This window comes from Periplaneta americana, chromosome 12 (genome assembly GCF_040183065.1).
Source record: "Periplaneta americana isolate PAMFEO1 chromosome 12, P.americana_PAMFEO1_priV1, whole genome shotgun sequence".
Taxonomy (NCBI): Eukaryota; Metazoa; Arthropoda; class Insecta; order Blattodea; family Blattidae; genus Periplaneta; species Periplaneta americana.
In genome coordinates this window covers 42125792-42146822 of record NC_091128.1, presented here as the reverse complement: position 1 = coordinate 42146822, position 21031 = coordinate 42125792, and the positions used below count along the sequence as shown (strand labels likewise).

At 35.8% G+C, this 21031-nt stretch overlaps 1 protein-coding gene across 2 annotated transcripts in view; it reads left to right on the top strand.

The window, feature by feature from the left end:
- LOC138710339 (voltage-dependent calcium channel subunit alpha-2/delta-3-like) overlaps positions 1-21031 on the top strand; it is a 107392-nt gene that overhangs the window by 9908 nt on the left and 76453 nt on the right. For both annotated transcript variants that reach the window (XM_069841153.1, XM_069841154.1), the window contains 2 exons: positions 12834-12930; positions 15878-15985. In XM_069841153.1, coding sequence (XP_069697254.1) covers positions 12834-12930; positions 15878-15985 — 205 coding nt within the window. The remainder of the gene's footprint in view (positions 1-12833; positions 12931-15877; positions 15986-21031) is intronic.

The following is a 21031-nucleotide window of genomic DNA, read 5'->3' as shown; positions in this document are numbered from 1 at the left end:
ACAACCATACAGAACAACCGGTAGTATAATTGTTTTATAAATTCTAACTTTCAGATTTTTTGACAGCAGACTGGATGACAAAAGCTTCTCAACCGAATAATAACAGGCATTTCTCATATTTATTCTGTTTAATTTCCTCCCGAGTGTCATTTATATTTGTTACTGTTGCTCAAGATATTTGAATTTTTCCACCTCTTCGAAGGATAAGTCTCCAATTTTTATATCTATTCATATATATGATGAAAATTAATGGAGATAGGCCACAGCCTTCTCTTACTTCGCTATGAATCTGTTGCCAATGTGAAAGTCTGTTGTTGATTCTAACTGATATCAAAGTTGTTTTGTAATTGTTATGAATGTTAATTAAAAGCTGTTGGGGGACATGATCATCTGCTAGCACCTGAACTTATTTAATTGATTAAATTGCATGTTAATTATGTTTAATAATATAATTAACACGAGTAAGATCGCCATTTAATCAATTATTTATATTCAAGTGTTAAAAGTAGTGTACGAAAGATTCAACATGAATTTATTTATTTATTTCGATTGACTCTATCGAAAGCTTGTTTAAAATCGCTAAAAGCAATGTGTGTCTCTAAGTTGAATTCTTTGTGTTTTTCAATTAGCAATTTCAATGAAAAATACCATCACAGCAAGACCTGCCTTTACGAAAACCATTTTGTTTTTCTCCAATGATCGGTACCTTCATAATGCTCATAGAGTTTGTTCTTGAGAATACGAGTATTTGTATATATTTTGTATCCGGAGTTCGAAATACTTATTCCTCTATAATATTCCTTTAGTTTTGAATCCTATTTTTTGTGACTGGAAATTATCACCGATTTAGTCCACTTTTCTGTTATGTTCTGTCCATTCCAAAGCACATTTAAGAATCTCAAAAATCTTATTAAAAATTTCAGACTAGCATACTTGAATAATTCTAAATTTGTTGAATCTTCTTCTGGAGTTTTATGGTTCTTCAATTTATCTAGACGCAGACATGGGCACAATTTTCGGTTACATGAGGCACATGTTTACTGGGAGAGCAGACTGCAGCGTAGCTTCTACAAATAGTCGGAAAGTCTTGGAGGGGGATTCGGCCAATTTTTACGCTCTCGTAGTTCAGTCGGAAGAACGTCGGAATTTAGATGTAAAAGTCTCAGGTTCAATTCCTCGTCACTCCTTTTCATTTTATTGTGTTTGAAGATAGTGTAATGTAATAATATAAAAAGAAAAACTAACACCAGTATTATGCAAGTGTATTGTTCCAAACCTAATATTAAATTTATGTTATTTATGTCGCTAAGGAACGATAACAGAATATAAATGATAACTTGAATATTATTCATATCGCTAACAACGATAACAGATTATAAATAACTTCAATATTGTTTATACAGGATCACTAAAGAACGATAACAGAATATAAATGATAAATTGAATATTATTTATATCGCTAACAACGATAACAGAATATAAATAACTTCAATATTATTTATACAGGATCACTAAAGAACGATAACAGAATATAAATGATAACTTGAATATTATTTATATCGCTAACAACGATAACAGAATATAAATAACTTCAATATTATTTATACAGGATCATTAAAGAACGATAACAGAATATAAATGATAAAGGTAGGTTTGTTTAATTAATATAAGATATTATATAATATGTAATTAATTATTTAAATAAAATAACCTATTTTACAAAAAAATTGTTATTTATATTACAATAATTACTTATATAAAATCAGAGTATTTATATCGCTAAAGAACAATAACAGAATATAAATAACTTGAATATTATTTATATCGCTAAAGAACGATAACAGAATATAAATTATAATTTTAAATATTATTTATATCGCTAAAGAACGATGACAGAATATAAATGATAACTTGAATATCATTTATATTGCTAAACAAAAATAACAGATTACAAATGATGACTTGAATATTATTTATATCGCTAGAAGAACGATAACAAAATATAAATAACTTGAATATTATTTATATCGATAAAGAACGATAACAGAATATAAATGGTAACTTCAATATTATTTATAATGCTAAAGAACGATAACAAATTATAATTTGAACATTATTTATATCGGTAAAGAACATTAAAAAAAATAAAATGAAAACTTGAACAAGGCCCGAACTCACAATCTTCGAATTATTAAGCGAGCAATTTAGGGCTGGTCTACGAGACGCAGATATGGAATAATTCCATAGTTCCGGAACTGCTTCTACAAGGACATGCATCGTGTAACATCGCCGTGACCCGAAGTGGACTTAGAAAAAAATTTATGCTGTTCACGAGTGCGGCCACTTTTTTTTTTTTGGCAACTGTACCTAATAGCCTATCTACCAAAAAGAGTATATGCAAAGCAAATTGAAAGGCTGAACAAAGCAAACCTAACCTGTCACTGATCCGAGACCTTACGAAAACTCGATTTCTATCTATTATATCTACCTATATACCCAAAAATGTTAATGCAAGGCATACCAGAAGCAGAGCGTTTAGAATAGAAAGTGTGGTAACTCGGCAAGGGTCTAATGGGACTTTTAAACCCCTTAGTGTCGCCACGGCAACTGAGCGAAACATTGGCGTGGCGATCGTTTTTAGACTCCAGTTTTCCTCTTAATACTGTGGACAGAACTCTGGTATGGAATTAAACAAATATTTCTTGCGATGTTCGGGTGATTTTTATTGTGCCGTTTATGTGAGCGAGTAGTAATATGCCTAATAAATTGTTTTGTTCTTGGTGTAAATCCGGTTATACTGTATAATGTGTAAGGAAGTAAGAGGTTTCTTTTTTCCACCCAAAGACTAGGCTATTTTTCAGAAGTGGTTTAGAGCAATTCCACGGAGACAGAAAATTGTATGCTCGTTCTTATATCTGTAACATCCATTTTTCTACGGTTTTGATAGTAAGAGGCGATAAATTTATTATTGCCGGTAAAAAGGTAGGGCTTCCATGGAACAACTGGTGACCAAAACCGGATGCCATACCACATATTTTCCCGAACTTGCCTCGATACCTTAAAAAATTAAAAAAAAGAGAAAATCTCCACCCAATCCTTTCTCATAACAATGCACCCTTACCAAATAACATCTGGATATGACCAATTCCATCGACGCTAAATAACCCAGTAGTTGATACAGTTGATACAGCATCGTTAAATAAACAAGTTAAAAAAAATTGGACGTGATACCGGAAAATCAGAAGAACATCGTAGCTGATCTTGCGCTTGTGTACATATATGTGCCATTACTCCGCACCAGGACGGCCAAAATTGTCTAGTTACATTGACCGTAATCTCTCTTTTTTTTTTTACTTGGTTATTTAACGACTCCATATCAACTACGAGGTTATTTAGCGTCGATAGGATTGGTGATAGCGAGATGGTATTTGGCGAGATGAGGCCGAGGATTCGCCATAGATTACCCGACATTTGCCTTACGGTTGGGGAAAACCTCGGAAAAACCCCAACCAGATAATCAGCCCAAGCGCGAATCGAACCCGCAAAAAATTAATTTAATACTACTTTCGACTTTCTGATTTACAGTTTTACTTCATCATTATTCGCTAGATAAGTTGATTCAGAAATTAAGCTCTAGAAGATTGTGGGTCGAATTTTGAAATTAAAAGATTACGGAGAGCGCTGTGAATTGTCATCGTACGAAATGATGATAGGATGCGGTATCAAATTCCGTAGCTTTTTTTATCTTTCTTTAACATTTTGAGAAATTGTGAAGTAATAAACATACTCTATACCAGGCCTGCAGAACCCGTAAGTAGGGGAACTATGATGTCAGCCTCACTCCACTCCTATTGGGGATGATTGACTTATACGCAGAGTTGTTGCATGTTGGAAAGTTTATCAGTGGCGGCACTGTAATTTCAAAAAAAAAAAAAAAAGATTGTAGTAAAGTCATTGTATTTATAATAAGTTAGTCGTTTCAAGGTTTACGATTATGCTAGATTTCCTGTCGGTAGTTTCTTTGAGGTTTCTTTGCACTTAGCCTGCTTTAGATTTTCCAAAACTTTCCTCCTTTCATCACCTACGGAAACATAAATTTGTAGCATTTAAGTAATGGACCTTGAAAGTTAATATAAATGTCACTATTCACTTGAATACAAAATGAATACAACGAGTGATGTCCTTAATTTAACAATACATAAATAAATAATCAATATACAAGAGATAGCTTTGGAAGTAAATCCCGAAAAGATAAATATATGATGATGTCTCGTGACCAGAATATTGCACGAAACGGAAATATAAAAATTGGAAATTTATCCTTTGAGAAAGTGAAAAAATTTCAATATATTGGAGCAACAGTAACAAATATAAACGATACTCGGGAGGAAATTAAATGCAGAATAAATATGGGAAATGCCTGTTATTATTCGGCTGAGAAGCTTCTGTCATCCAGTCTGCTGTCAAAAAAACTGAAAGTTATAATTTATAAAACAGTTATATTACCGGTTGTTCGTTATGGTTGTGAAACTTGGACTCTCACTTTGAGAGAGGAACAGAGATTAAGTGTGTTTGAGAATAAGGTGCTTAGGAAAATATTTGGGGCTAAGAGGGATGAAGTTACAGGAGAATGGAGAAAGTTACACAACGCAGAACTGCACGCATTCATCTGACATAATAATTAGGAACATTAAATCCAGACGTTTGAGATAGACAGGGCATGTAGCACGTATAGGGGAAACCAGAAATGCATATAGAGTGTTAGTTGGGAGGCCGGAGGGAAAATACCTTTAGGGAGGCCGAGATGTAGATAGGAGGATAATATGAAAATGGATTTAAGGGAGGTGGGATATGATGATAGAGACTGGATTACTCTGCTCAGGATAGGAACAGATGGCGGGCTCATGTTAGGGCGGCAATGAACCTCCGGGTTCCTTAAAAGCTATAAGTAAGTATTCAATATATAGTTCATAGACTAATAATGAACTTACCCGAAAGTTTGTCTATTCCATAATTCTTAATGTGGACTTTGTTTAAATGTTGTTTAATATTGAAATGACGAGTAGAAATAAATTGGATGGGACACAATAAACAAAGAATTCTTTCGTATTCTTCAACAACAAAATAATGATATTACTATTTCCTTTGGAAGTAGTATTTCTTTACGGATTTAGATTTTGCCATGTTTCAGTTCTCTTCGAACTGTAGTACGCGTATTGTGTACCTATCGCCGTTAGGATGAATGTTGATATAGCTAGCTGAGCGCAACTAGAACGCCATGACCACACTGGAAGAAAAGGTGGGTGGGGTAGAATGGGGTAAGAATCAAGAGGACTAATATATAGACCTCTTGGTAAGAATGCAGTCGCTCTCAGGAGCTACAGTTCTGCAGGTTTGCTCTATACGTAATACACAGGCTGTTATTTGCGACATTATAAGGGATCCTTGTACACACTGAGACATAAAATATAGTTTTAAAATATTACTAATATTTTCCGTTCTAATATAGTCCTTAGTAACCTTTCTACTTTTCGTTAATGACGACAATCTAGATCGTCACAACTTATCGCAAGCAGATTAGCAACTTACAAGTCATAGTAATGAAATTAGGTAATTACACCTGTGCCCTCTATGAACTACGTTGCAGTACTATGTTATACGACAAAGGAAGTCGAAGACAGAAGGGTTATATTTGGTAGAGATTAGCACAGGTTGGTCCCGGTCTCAGTTAATTCTTGGCCTTGCGTTACGCGACTAGGCTAAGTTGCGTCATCATATCACGTAGACTTGTACCGTAAATTCAGTAGTACTGACAGTAATACGTAAACAATCTTCCTTCACAATAATTTGAAGTGATCGAAAGATACATACTGCACATTAAATATGTTAAGTTATTATTATTAGAAAGAAATACTGCATTCACAAATAAAAGAAAAGTATATAGGCCTATATAAAAATTCAATTTTAAGTTGCGTTAACTACAAATAATGTTATTAATGTTCTGTATTTCCTTTTCAAACAATGTAAAATATGCAATTGTAAGTTAAAAAGCAATATTAGGCCTATTATTGCATATAAAAAGCGTCTTTACTATACGTCAGTATTGCGATGGTGACTAGTAATTTCGCGCGAGGGCTTTTTTATGCCCGCTGCACGCGCGCGGAGCTCTTTTTCCTGTAAACATTGCTAAAGGATGTACAGACCTTAGAACACAGCGCATCATGACTGAACGGAAGCGCTCATACAATAAAGCTTTCAAGGAAGAGTAGAAGATACAATATTTATGCTTCGAACAAGGTGATGAAGTCCAGTGTTTGTTGTGTAAAAAAAAAATGTCATTTGCAAAAAAGCAACATAAAACGGCATTAGTCTATGAGACGCAACATGAAAAAAATGTAGGCATTATTCAGGAGAAGAGAGAGATATATTGATTTCGGAATTGAAATCGAAGGTAAATTAATTTACATTTGGGTCAGTAGATTGTATCTAGATTCCTTTTATTTCTTTATTTTAACTGTATTGTTGATGTTTTATTTGTTGCTTGTTTCAGGATATTTACTTTTATTAGAATACGTGTTTCTTTAATTTAGAAATAATATTTTATCTTTGATTGCACTTTAACTTATACTATTACTAAGTTTAAAAAAAAGCTAATTCACTTTTATTCCAATAACTATTTTCAGGATTTTTATCTAATATGAACTAAACATTTTGAAAACTTTGATGCAAGGAGCTTTTTAGTAACGTCAATATAAAATATACTTAAAATATAATTTCAAAACTATTAGACCTAATTGCACCAAATTTTGTACAGATGATATTATTATAGATCTGTTTATATAGTTTAAATTTCACAAATTTTGGCCGAAAATTGTGGAAGTTTTAAAAATCATACATATCCCCTTAAATGATTGACCACAAAAATTACGATGGATCTCAATATCTTAATTTAATCAATTTGTTTTTTCGTGTTACGTGCATCTCACAAATCACTCTAAGAAAACTCATTACATAGGCTAATCACGACTGGAGAGTAAGGACTACATTTTCACAATCACACAATCAATATACTCTATTTCAATCAATATTGTCATTATTATTTTTTCAACAAATACTCAAAAGTACTTAGAGATCACACACGTCGAGCAGGTAGACCCTATTAGTTTCTCCTAACCAATGAAGTGAAGTATTTACATAATAAATAATTGCTTTTAACAAGAAAATGGTTTACATACAATTAACGTTTCATATTTCTTTGTTTGTTCCTAAAAAACCCTTCCCTTTGCGATTTGTTTATATATGTACATGTATATTCAACAACTGAGTAATTAGCCCTTTTACATAGCCAGAAATTTAGTAACGCCAGTTATTGTAATAATTGCTGCCTTTATTCACTGCATGTGCATGTACATCCCTGTGTCTACGTTACGACCTACGTAGTGAATGCGCTATGCGCTCGTGATCAAGGTCGAGCTCTTGTACCGTGATTGGGAGCTACTCGTAATATCGTCTCATCCCTGCTGTACGTCTGTAAGGGAATAGAAGAGAGAGCTGGAGTGATACTGATGTGGAGGCTAATAAGAATAAAAGATGACATTAACGATGAGGAGAAATACAGTATTCACTACCACAAATAACACATTAACCACAATTTTTCGTTCATAGATGCAACGTCTTCTCCACATTAGGGCTTACGTCCATTTTATTAGCTGTCTAATGTCTGTAAGTAATAAAATATATTCTCAGTTTTTGCCAACCAAACGAACATAGTCAATGGAATTGTATTTGAGGAAATTTTCTCCGGCTATTCAGTAGGCCTATATACACTTTCCTTTAGAAAAGATGAAAGTACGAAAAGAAGTACAGGGACATCATTTTATTTTTACTAACATTTTAAATATTAACTTGCCTATACGTCTGGATCAGCGCCCTTTGCTACCCCCTTCCACGACTGGAGTTCGATGATAGTGGCGTAATATACAAACAAATCACTTTACTAGGTATAGGAGGGAAGAAAAGTAGTTCATCCATTTACGTAAACTATGAAATATTGCGGTTTTGAGTTTGATCATTTTCATTAGGTTTTTGTTTAATCAAAATACAATACAGTATTAACAATGAGTGTTTTTACTCATGAACTGAGCTGTCCATGTGGACGTATTCATTATGCAGTGTATATTATACCGTCTACAGTACATTAGCGTACAATATAGAGAATGAAGTTAAATTGAAAAATAATCATAATATGGATATTTAAACACATTTTTGAAAATGGTGGCCGTTCATTTCGATACAGGCTTCAGTTCTAATGTGCATATTATCGCACTATAGACTATTGTACCTAGTCCCAATTACCAGTTTCGTCCTTCGTAACTCATGTTGAAATAATTCTGTACCTACTCTATAAAAGAGTGCCTTACGTACTGTAAATTCAATCTTCACTTCTGCCTGATCCCAAAAGATAAAATTACGCAGACATACTATCTACTGTCCGTCCAAGTGGTTATGTCGTAGGGTCGTAGAAAGGGAGGAAATCACGTGACAGTTAATTACTTAACAAGGCACTTTTATTTAAGTTATTTTAAACAGTTGTATAATATTACGTAGACGTCCAATTCTTAACAGAAATTAATGTTCTGAGAAAAGAGCTAAGACAGCCCAGCCACTAGCTGGCGAATAAAAGCTAGTGGGGGAAACCCGAATACGACGTAGGCAAATGGACGACAGTACCTGTGCGAAAATGATTCAATATTGTAAGCTCTTTCGTCACTGGAAAATGGGAACATATTTCTGGAACGTACTGTTTACTATGACCGTAAGGCTACTGTATATGCGGTCTTGGTTCTGTGTGGAGGACGGTTGAACTTCATTAGTAGAAGGGGTGGGAGTGAAGTACATTAAAAAACTCAGGTACAATAAAAATTGAAGTAAAAATAAAATGATGTCCCTGTATATTCCAGCATTTGAAAACTGCAGGCAAGGTATAAACTCGGATTTAAATCTACAATTAATCTCACAAGTCAGTGGAATTAAAAATTAATGCAGCAAATGCCGTTCAAGTTTTGTTCCAAAATGGTATGGCAAAGAGATGTCTAATTTCTTTTCCGTTAAAACATTTGGCGTCATACAGTAAATCTTGGACTTCGAGAACCTTTATTAAATGATGTAATTCGCATTGGCTTTCGTCGTCTTCTGACTTTTCCTCTTGTTTCATTGGAAGATATAGAAACTAATTTAGACCAAATAGCAGACGGTTTTCACGATGATGTCCAAGATCTTTTTGCATAGATCGAAACAGTATATGCAAGAGGCAGAAGAGGGCTACCTCCAAGATTTCAGCTCGCACTTTGGAATGTCTATGGCCAAGACATAACAGAGTGCAGAAAACTAATAATTATGTGGAAGGGTAGCACTTCCGTTTACAGAAAATCATTAGAACACATCATTTGAACATTCAGACGGTTTTGGAATACACTGAAAAAGATCACTCGGAAATCCAAACGGAAATTCCATAGTTATCCGCGGGACACTTAAACATCAGATACCTTATATATTATTTTAATGTACCGAAGTACATATGATATTTCCATGCAGATATTCTGCGTCATCATACTATGTAAGAGTAATGGAACGGAGAAAAATTCTCTCCGGCGCCGGGATTTGAACCCGGGTTTTCAGCTCTACGTGCTGATGCTTTATCCACTAAGCCACACCGGATACCACCCCGGCGTGGGACAGAATCGTCTCAGGCTAAGCTCCAACTCTTGGGTTCCCTCTAGTGGCCGCCCTCTGCACTACGATTCTGTCCGACGCCGGGGTGGTATCCGGTGTGGCTTAGTGGATAAAGCATCAGCACGTAGAGCTGAAAACCCGGGTTCAAATCCCGGCGCCGGAGAGAATTTTTCTCCGTTCCATTACTCTTACATCGTATCAGATACCTTGTTAAAAAGGTACTGTACCGTAGTCTACATCCTGAAGTAACGGTAACTAGAAAAAATTGTGGGTAGATATCAAACATATTGTAAATATAACAACATTAACCAGTATTTGAGAATCGTAAGTTACAAAATTAAATATTGTATTCGATAGAACCACAAGAAGAAAGATAATATTAATAACAGTAGGCAAATCTTTTGACCAAGGGAATAATGTACTTAATTATGTTAGGCTATTCATAAGATAACAAATATATACCTTAATTCCCTTAAAACATTATGTAAACACTGCTATTTATTATCTAGTCAAAACATACTCATATAATGATTTTAAAGAGTTTTTCTTCTCGAGCATTACTTCAAATAACTCTTTATGAGTCACCGAAGGGCGCTTTTGCTCGCCGTCACCTAAAATAAGAAAAAATATATTTTGAAAAAAGAAGGCGCGCGTTGGCAGTTAAACCGTAAAAAGCGCAAATATTGTGCGAGTAAGTGCCGATTTTTTTTTTTTTAATTTCAGTAGGCTATATAAATGAACTTCATGACCAAAAATTTAATTTTCTATTCAGTAACTTTGAACATTGTTATTACAGTATTGACAAGGAATAAATAAATTAAACTTTATATAAACCAAAAGTACACACAGTACCTTTGGGCATTCTTTCTTTGTGAAATTAAAAAAAAATATATATATTTTGCTTAAGCACAACCAGGCTTCGAGACTTCGCACCCAATAGAGCATTTCAGTGGGAAATGAGCATAACGGCGTACTGAGTATAGTGGTAAACCGTACAGTGGGTGGGGGTACTGTAGAATGAATGCCAACAAATACGCAAAGGAAAACGCTCTAGATTTGAAGGTTCTGATGAATAATTTTGTTTTCATACAAACCCATTTTCAAACTGTGTCTGAAACTATTACACAGTTAGAAAAGTCAGAGCAAGAGATGCCGGAAGCCCCCCAATTCGTTGAGAAAATGACATAGAGATTTAATGAGACACCAAGTACACCGGTTACTGAACGTGTAAAACAGAAGTGGGAATCAATTTTATGTAAAAATAAAAGATATGGAACATTGTGTAATATAAACAGCAAATTAGTGGACATAGAGTCACCCGAGAATAAAGGACTGTCTCTTAGAGACTGCAATGATGTTAGGTTTCTTCGTTTTGCTCCTATCACGTCATGCGACGTAGAGCGCAGCTTTTCACAGTGCAAACTGTGTTTGGTACATAAGCGAAAAATATTTACGTTTGAGACACTGAAAATGTATCTTGTAGTACATTGCAATTCGGTACTGTAACTGCACTTCTTAAAGACGACCAATAGGATAAATGATGAAATTAAAATTGATACATGTTTATTTCCACCATTAACAATGTGTATAATTAAACAAAAATGCTTATAAAAGACAGGAGAATAAATGCTTTTCACATTCTTTTGACATTGTCATTGTGTAATGTAGGCTATATTTACTTTCAGAATGTACATATGTGTGTGTTTCCCCATAATACCGTACTCTATTCTAAATAGCAACGTTGTTACCTCAACACATCTCTACCTTTCGCTACCTGCAGCGAGTGAACAACCTATAGTGCATGCACAGTAAACTTATTGTATAGAGTCCCAAGTCTCGAAGTCTGAGCACAACATAGAACGATCTTCCCTTGCATCGCTCCAACTCACAAATGGGTGCGGACTGCCCGTATGTTTATCAATCATCTACTTTCGCAATGTATTTACTGTTGTTAATCTTTCCGCATCCCTTTCTGCGTTGCGTATTTCTGAAGTGCAGATATCTGGTTAATGTTTACAGTTCAGTGTAGAAACTAGAGTTGAACAGCGATCGAGAAAGCAAGACTAACAGCGCCCGCAAAGCCGAAAACCCGCACGACAATGTTGTAGCGTCGTTGACGTAAACACTGCTTGTGAGTGTTTAAGACATCGGGACTTCCGTAGTGATCAACTCTCGAACGTCAAGCAGCCTTGAATCGCCACAGTTGTTTATGTCAGACTGAACTTTTGTCTACTTTGGCAACTGTTATATATGTATAAACAATCAAGTAGCCTATTTGAAACATCATCTCTACCTTTCAGTATACGAGTATAATAATCCGTTCCCCAATCTTTATTTAATTACTAGGCCCTTATTAAAAGGCTAGGAATTTTCTTTTCGTATGTTTGAGATCAAGTGTACAATCTCAAGTTAGAAAATATTAACGCTTCATTTAACGTTATGTTTTGTGTTTCTTAGAAATGCAAATTTATTTGAGAATTGTTTTTTTATATTTATATAACTATAGGTAATATCATATAAGAGAACCAGAACATTTTGATAACTGTTCTGTTTTGTCTTTTTGTCCCATTTAAACATTTATAATGTTATTTATTTAAATGATGTATGTTATTCAAAGTTACGAAATCTTTCCACGCCGATCAAATGCTATTTCGAGAATGATGAGCGAGACTCGAAGCGCACGAGAGTTACGAGACAAGACTCGAAAGAGAAATGCAACGAACACAGCGAGCGAGAGCGGCAGTTAGTTCTTTTTTTTTTTTTTTTTTTTTTTTTTTTTTTTTTTTTTTTTTTTTTTTTTTCGAACTAGATTGAGATTCTGGCCCACTGTGCACTGTTGATATTGGTAGATACTTTTTTGTTTGCAAGCTTTCCTTTAAAGCATCTATGTGTGTACATCTATTCATGAGGTATTCAGACAGATTTTTTTTTGGCTCCGTTGTCATTTTTTCAGCCCATTATGTCCTGAAAATTTATCGTTTGGAGTTTACAACTTGTATATATACATTTTCAATATAGTAACATTGGTGATCATTTCTCATCCAGCTTGAGGAGAGAGAAAATCATAACATACTGTTAATAGAAATATCTTGTTTTCCCAGGGTGCAAGATTGGGCCGATCGACTGGGGAAGCGATTATGGGAGTTGGGCCATATCGCAGGATTCACTGAACTGGAAAAGAAACCAGGACAATCCACTGTAAGCTATTATATCATTAGTTATACTGACTGTCACATTTTCTCTAAGCTATATAAATATTTAATTCTTAATATTTATTTAAGTGATTTATGGGAGAATTTAATGTAATCGTGTAAGGACTTTTTCCCGTGTCTTGCTTATCCTTTGGGCTCCAAATCGAGTAGGCCTAGTAATGAGAAAACTCGATAGCCCGCATAATAGGCTAAACATTTTAAATAAACTGAATGATCTTTCTCCTTTGCCTTATGTTAACATGATAGCAGCTTCAATTCAATAAACGAAATTTTAACTGCAGTCACAAGTACCCTTTTGGCAAAACATATTGCCGACTTAATTATTATTAATTAAGTGTACCACTCCTCTTCTTAGCGTCGAGGTTAAGGAATAACTCTGCAAGCCAGAATATCGCTAGTTGGATTTCCGAAAGGGTCATGAATTTTCTTCACTGATCTAATCCCTCCGGTTACTTTATGGCCCTGGGGTCTACTCAGCCTCTAACAAATGAGTACCTGGGGCAATTCCTTGGAGTGAAAGCGGCGAGCATGTAATAATTACATCACTACTACACCTTTGTCTGTACAGGTGGGAGCGTTAATCTCTCGCCACCTTGTGGGACTCCATGGCCTGTGAAGGGGGTGATTTACTTTGATTTTTACCCTTGCTCTGCTGCATCAGTTTGATTCACTGTTGTATGTCAAATCCTGGTTGTGTTCTCGTAGACCAGCGTTTCTCAAACTTTTTTGAAGTGGGGACCACTTTTTTAAGTCAGAACAGTTCCACGGACCACCTTACTCTTGTTCCCTTTTATCATTTTTGTAGCATATTTTAATACCAGTATACTTATATTTTAAAATAGAATTAATTAATTAATTAAAATTAATGTATTCAATTTATTTTTATTAGTATTAACTAAATAAGTTAATCTTAATAGAAGAAATTCATTTTCTTTTTTTTTTAGTAATTGAAGTCTATTAGAATTTGGATAATCTTTAACTTATAAATTAAAAAAATAAATAAATGTTGGTACTCACATTAATACTGTAATTCTATAGGTTTACTTTTTACACTTGCGTGTTTCGTCTCTAAGTGCTGTTTCAATTTCGCGAGTTTCATACACTCGTTTGAAAGCACTTCGTAACAAACAACGCATCGAGGTTTTGGTTCACTCTCATTGCCAACCAAGTAAATCCAACTTCAAAATAACTCTTGTCTTATTTACGAAAATATTTTTTCTTTGAACAGCTACCACTAGGACTAGATATGTTTTTAATGACACTAGAATCACAGAATATCTTCACACACAGCTTCTGAACTATTAGCACTGCCTAAATGAAGCGTTCCTTTCTTTACGAAGATGTATAATAGGCACTATTTAACAGAGACATAGACAACTACTAGCGTGTAGCACATAAGAAGGATTTCAAACAAGTAACTGCTAACAGACAAGAATCAACAATGCACAGAATTTGTTATAAGTTACTTGTGATTGACTGCAGAAAATATAATTAGAAAAGTATCCTAATTTGAATTTCTGGATCTGATTCGCCTGGATTTAAAAAAAAAAAGCTGAGTCTAAAATTTCTTATATCGTCATCTGCAAAAACAGAAATAAAAAAAATTAATGCAGAAAGAGGCCCGATTTTCAACAAGTAAAGATGCAATTTGGCATGTTCTATTATTGGTGTACGACGTACAGTACGTTACCATTTCAAAGTGCAGACTGGGTGTCGGCAAAACTATTAAGGAAGTCATAAATACGTGAAAAGGTTCGGTACTTTGGTCCTCTGTTATGGATTCGGGTGGTCCCTGGCTGGGTTACAGGTACGGCACCAGACATGCAGAGAAAAGATGGCGAGGAACACCACGGTCATAGTGCTTTAAATCCCTCTTTTGTTGCTGAGAGTAGAGTGAGAATTCGATAGACGAGTAGGATAATAAAATTAATAAAATGTCAGTACTGGGAGGAAAAGTGAAAGGCGATTACCATGTGTCATTTACAAACTCTGAGATTTTCAACTATAGTGTGATACGCAATTCGTTTGAATTTTATTTTTTCTTCTGTCTTTTTTGAAGAACCACAAGGGCAGACCTCGAGGACCACAGGTGGTCCGCGGACCATAGTTTGAGAAACGCTGTCGTAGACGATCAGTAGAATATCCTAAATCCCGTAAGAAATGGCAGCAGAACCTCACCTCGAGCTGGTTGGTTTTGTTTCCCTACCCGACTCCTGCCGGGAATCTCTGAAGTTGGCTCTGACGACTATCGTAGTACAAGCAACATTGTCAAATTGCTCAAACTACTGGGTGTTCATTTCAAAGTGTGTCATGACGTCACTGTTGTTGGGTCACCGATTTGAAGCGACTTTCAACTTATTTGTTAGAGAAGTTGCCTATTATTTAAGGCGTTCTTCAATCTGAACTTGAGAACGTGTACGGTATAACTTGAACGTCGTAGCAACAGATGGCGGTCTGTACAGTCTGTGTGCTACCATAACCTCTTTCGAACTGTGTTTTGCGCCGGCAAGTCGTACGCAGGGTATTTGTTATCATCGGTTGCGTACGGTAACATTCCAAAACACAAATCAAATGCTCCGTGTCCATGTTGACCGTCGAAGTTAATGTCAACAAATACGTAAGTAATCGTCTTAACCCTCTCCCCATATCCCGACAGTATGTATTTCCAAACAGTTCACATTCCTGCCACTACCGGCGTTACCGTACGTATCGGTACGTACTCTTCAGAATGAACGCCGTACTTGCTAGCCAACTTCTCTGCCTCTTAGATTATACACCTGAGCTGCGGAAGTGTAGGAAGATTGAATTCTCTAGGCTCATCAGCTAGCCACATGACGGCATACAGCGAGCCAAGACACGTTTTGAACTGAACACCCAGGATAAAATTTCCGTAGTACAATGACTGAAGTAATACATTGTATGCTTTTCTCTAGTATTACAGCAAACAGTTCAGGGTTGAAGTGAAGAATGACAGATCTCTTGTTGAGGAAATTGCCACTGCCATTTACAATCTAACACTAATGAAGATTAGTGCAATTGAGGTAAGGAAAAAAAAAAAAGATATTTTTCAATAGATTTTACTTAGCCTATAAAATACCAAAGAGATTATCAGTCGCTGCACATTTTGTATACAGAATGACCGGACTTAAAAGTAATTATACATAAATAGTAGCGTATAATGCGAGAATTGTACATTATAATTTTGTAACGTAAATCGCAATCGATAGAAAATCTCTCGAAATCTGTTCTATCGCACTTGTAAGGTCATTGTTGTGTTACCTGCTGCGCAAGAGCGGAAACGGAATGCGGATGGAATTTCAACATAGCGGGTGGGAAAAGAATGGCTTTCACGGGTGACGGATTTTCGGGCGGAGATTACGATTTACATCGTCTTTTGATTTTTTTAGCTGCTGTCATTTTTAATTGTTTAATATTTGGGGATTTTACTTTTTCTTTGAACAATCCTGCAGATGAGGTGAATGAATTATCTTAAGTTTGGTAAGTAAGCTTGTTAAAATTTACTTTTTATTTATATATTGATATATTGAGTGGGTCTTTTATTATTATTATTATTATTATTATTATTATTATTATTATTATTATTATTATTATTTATTTATTAATTTTTAATTTTGACAGATTCTGACGAATTTTCAGATGTTAGACTGACTAGGACACAATTTATGTGTTGGCAATACCGGTCGTTTCCTTGTCAGTCGAGATGTGGACGCCGCAGCGTAAAGTGCAGTGCGTGCTGATTTCCATCGAGATGACGAATCTCAGAATCAGCTCATTTGTAGCAATCGTCTGGTTAAAGATGATGGAGTTTGAGATCGCAAGCACGCAAGCGGTGACGCTTATGAAGAACGTCGTGAACTGTTGAACAAGGAACTTGCAATTCCCTGCTAGCCTGTGTGATTGACTTACAGGGGCTTCTAGCGAATCACTGACGCACCTGATCCGCAGTCTCTTCGGTCACATGCTTTTCAGGATTTTTCCTTGTTTTTGAAATAAAGTACGCTGAACACGTGCAAACCAGAGCACGACTGCACTTTTATGCTGTGTCGTCCACATCTCGACTGACAAGGAGATTGATGATAACTAGATGTTGATGACCTAAAAATCTACTTAAAATTATCATTAAAATGCCTCTAAACTAATGGAAAAATGACATGAAATTAAAAGAAAATGACATTTAAATATTATTCACCGTACTCGCACCACAACTTCTTAAAAATTAGTCACCTTATTTCAATGACTGCCCTGAAAATCTCGGAGAGAGGAGGCAACTTCCTGGAATTTGGCTAAGATGAAGGAAGGGAAAACTATATATTTTAATGAGGGTTTACAATGTGTTTCAATCAGGGGTGGTCCATGTCAGTGCCTTCATTCTCTGTCTCCTCCTTCCGCGCTTCACTTTGGTTACCAGCTTCCAGATGAGGGAGTGTGAATGACAAAACAAATTGTGGACGCACCGTGCATTCTTGTAATTTTTGTGTTAAAAATACTGTCTACTACAGTAGATATCCCTTCCTAACCATGTGGAGGACACAATGTCCTGTCCAGGATACGGTGAAAGTTCCCCCCCCCCTTCGAAACATAAATTCTAAAGACACCCTCGTATCGACAAAAGAACAGTAGCGGTCAAAGCCCTCACTTAAACTAAGCTGTTGTCAAGCATTTTATATTTCTTCCGTTTTGTGAAGTGAAGCCTTCAGTGGAATGAGGGATGGACTTTAGAGTCTGTTCCAAACTATAAAACTCAAACTTCACTGTTACTCACTTATTGAATAGGTAATTACTACTGATCTATTTGCTTAGAAAATGATTTAACAGACCTATCGGTAAAGAAGAAAGTAAAATGTATTCCAAATGATCTAAAAGTTTTTCAAAGTATTAAAAATGATAAAAAATGCCGAAAAAATATGACAATGACCTATTACTTCAAAAACGTCAAAAAATGCAAGAAATACAATATAAGAAATTACTCTTGTAAGTTGATATTGTGACGGCCACGTGAGGTTCGATCTCACGACCGACGGAGGAAGGGCTAGGTCGGCCGTATTTCGGCCGGCGCGGAGGTTGCGCGCGCATCTGTTTCCTGTGGCATGTGCTGTGGCTTAGGGAGTAGAGTGGAGTGAGGAGAAAGATCCAGAGAAGTCTGGATAGCCGTTATCTTCTAGACATCTGTCGACCGACCGCGAACTCTCCAGAAACTATGGCTTAGTTATAAATACAACGCGCAAGTGAACGCGAGTCAGTCAATCAGTCAGTCAGTAAGCCAGTGTTGTTACAGGCAGATTTGGACAGTAAGCGAGTTAGTCTTGTGTAGCAGTGAAGCCAGCTTCGAGACCAGAGCGCGACTTGAGTTGTGTCCGTAACTGTGGAGCCTGAAGCCCGGAGTTCGAGTACAGTGGACCGCAGTTGGGGGACCTGAGTTCGAAGTTCAATGGATCGTCTCTGATGGTCTGGGGTTCGAGATTCTGTGAACGCGAGTGACTGAGCTAGAAGAACTAGCCAAGACAAACGAGCTGTGAACTGAGAACTGACAGTTCTGTGTTGTAAATAGTGCTTTGTGAATATTAGTTAAGATTAACAGTTCATTGTTGTTCGTAATAGTCCATGTAAATTGACATTGTCGTCTGTGGAGTGCACTAACGAATACTGTGTTACTGCGTGGAGAGCAAATCCCATTGTTGACGGGAGTGGAATTAAATTGTAGAAAGTGAAGAGTAATTGTTGAAATAATAAAATTACATTGTTGTTTAGTAATAAAAACTTACAATATGAACATAGAAAGGATGTCTATATTAATAGGCATCGTCCTAATGTGAAAAATAAGAAGATGACTTTTCATCAACATCCGCCTCCTAATGATAACTATTACTGTTCTCATTCAGTTTCTGCGCTTACGCGGTAGGTGACGCCACCATAATCTTAGAAGTGTGACACAACAAATATCAGAGAGATTTTCAATAGATGGAGCTTTACGTTACAAAATTATAATGTACAATTCTCGCATTAATACGCTGTTATTTATGTATACCTTTAGCCAGTGGCGAAGCGCTTAATAGGCTTTTGAGGCTTATCTTACACAAAAGAATTTGAATTATTATACCTTATTAACATTAGCCTATAAGTTAAGTTGTAATAACGATGTATCGTAACACTTGGTTTAACTTTAACTCCTATCCTTCCACATATTAAGTTCGCTGTTGGCAGTCATTCCAGGATCGGAGTTCAAAGTGAGACGAGCCTTGTAGCCACAAGCCTCTAACGAGTCTAACGGCATGGCTATAACCTCAACTCGTAAACTTGGGGGGGGGGACCGGGGAGGGGGTATCGATTCGCTACAACTCCGTGCTATATTAGTGTTCTATGAATGGGCTGTATTGTTGAGCGTTAGTTTAATCAAAAGTGAACCAAAATAAAATACCTGTAGGTTATAACGTTAAATATAGTTGAAAGTGAATTTGTAAAATGTGAAGTGCATATATTAATATAGTAGGCCTATAGTAAAATAAATATATAAATCAATTCACAAGTTAACAGAATTGAACTATTTAAAATTACAAGAATGAAGAAATAATTTAAACACTTGTATGTAAAATAAGGTTTGTGTAAGGATGCCTAACCTGTCGTGCTAAAAAGTATTTTGTTGTATCGGCTATTTGATAGCAATATAATATACACCGTGTCCCTTTCAAACTCCCACATTTTAATTAATCATTGCTAAGAAAGTATGAAGAATTATGAAATGAGATTGGTATTAAGAAAGAATCGTAATTTCATTTGTTTGAAGTTAATTCATCTGTTATATGTTGGGCAATAATGGCATAAAACAAAATTGCGTCTCCGCAGAAACTCAAAGAATTGTTATTTCATTTGTTTGAAGTAATTCATCTGTCATATGTTGGGCAACAATGCCATAAAACAAAATGGCGACTCCGCAGCAACGCACACAAACTGTTTTCTGGTTTTCAGAGACAAAATCAGTAATTACAGTTCAAAGAAATTACCAGAGAGGATATGGAGGAAATGCACCTGATGGGAAAACCATTAAGGCATGGTGTGAGAAGTTTCTGGCGACTGAAAGTGTGAACAAACAATCTGGAGGTTCTCGTCGACGTGTCTCAGAAGAGAAGATTGAAGAAATTAGACCAGGATTTCACAATGCATCCCGGCAGTTCAATATGCTGAATCAACTGTGCATCGAGTGCTTCATAAGCAACTTCGTTTGTACCCCTAGAAGGTGCAAATTATTGAACAATTAAAACCAGATGACAGAAACCTTCCCAGATCGCTGGATTGGATGTGGCAGACCAATTTGGTGGTCACCACGTTCGCCAGACATCACTGGACTTCTTCCTCTGGAGCTATGGAAAAGACCATGTGTTTGCGACTCCAGTACAAAATCTGGACATTATTGGACAGAACGTGGAACGCATTCAAATACAGACTTGATATTGATTCTGCTACCAATGGTGTACATGTAGAGGTGTGATAGCGTGTGACAATGAAAATTCTTTGAATTTCTCTTTCTTTTAATACCAGTCTCATTTCATAATTCCGCATACCGATACTTTGTTAGTAATGATTAATTAAAGTCTGGGAGGTTTGAAAGGGACACACTGTATAATAATTATGATGGAGACATGGAAAAAAAGAAGAAATAACTTTAAAACGGAAATAAGGGAGATAAGAATTAAACAAATTGAAAGAGGAAGAATAGGTGAAATCGTAAGAATCGAAGACATTAGACAAGATGGAGTAACAAGGGATACAAGACAGGAATTGTTAAATGCAGACGAGCAGGAAGAAGTAACGAGAACAAATGAAGGAATGTTAGAATCAGCAATAATGGTGAAAACAGTGAATGACGTCAGTGATCGGATGGGAAGTTGAGAGCACGTGTACACCGCCCGCAAAGTAGATACAGTGAATCAATTTAATATTGGGCCAATGTCGCACTACCACTTTGTAAGTCTTTATTTGATATTTGAAGCAAACATATGCAAGAAATTCAAGCGCAGAACATTATTCCAATTTAGACAACACAAACTCACTTCGTAAAAAACACGAACTGT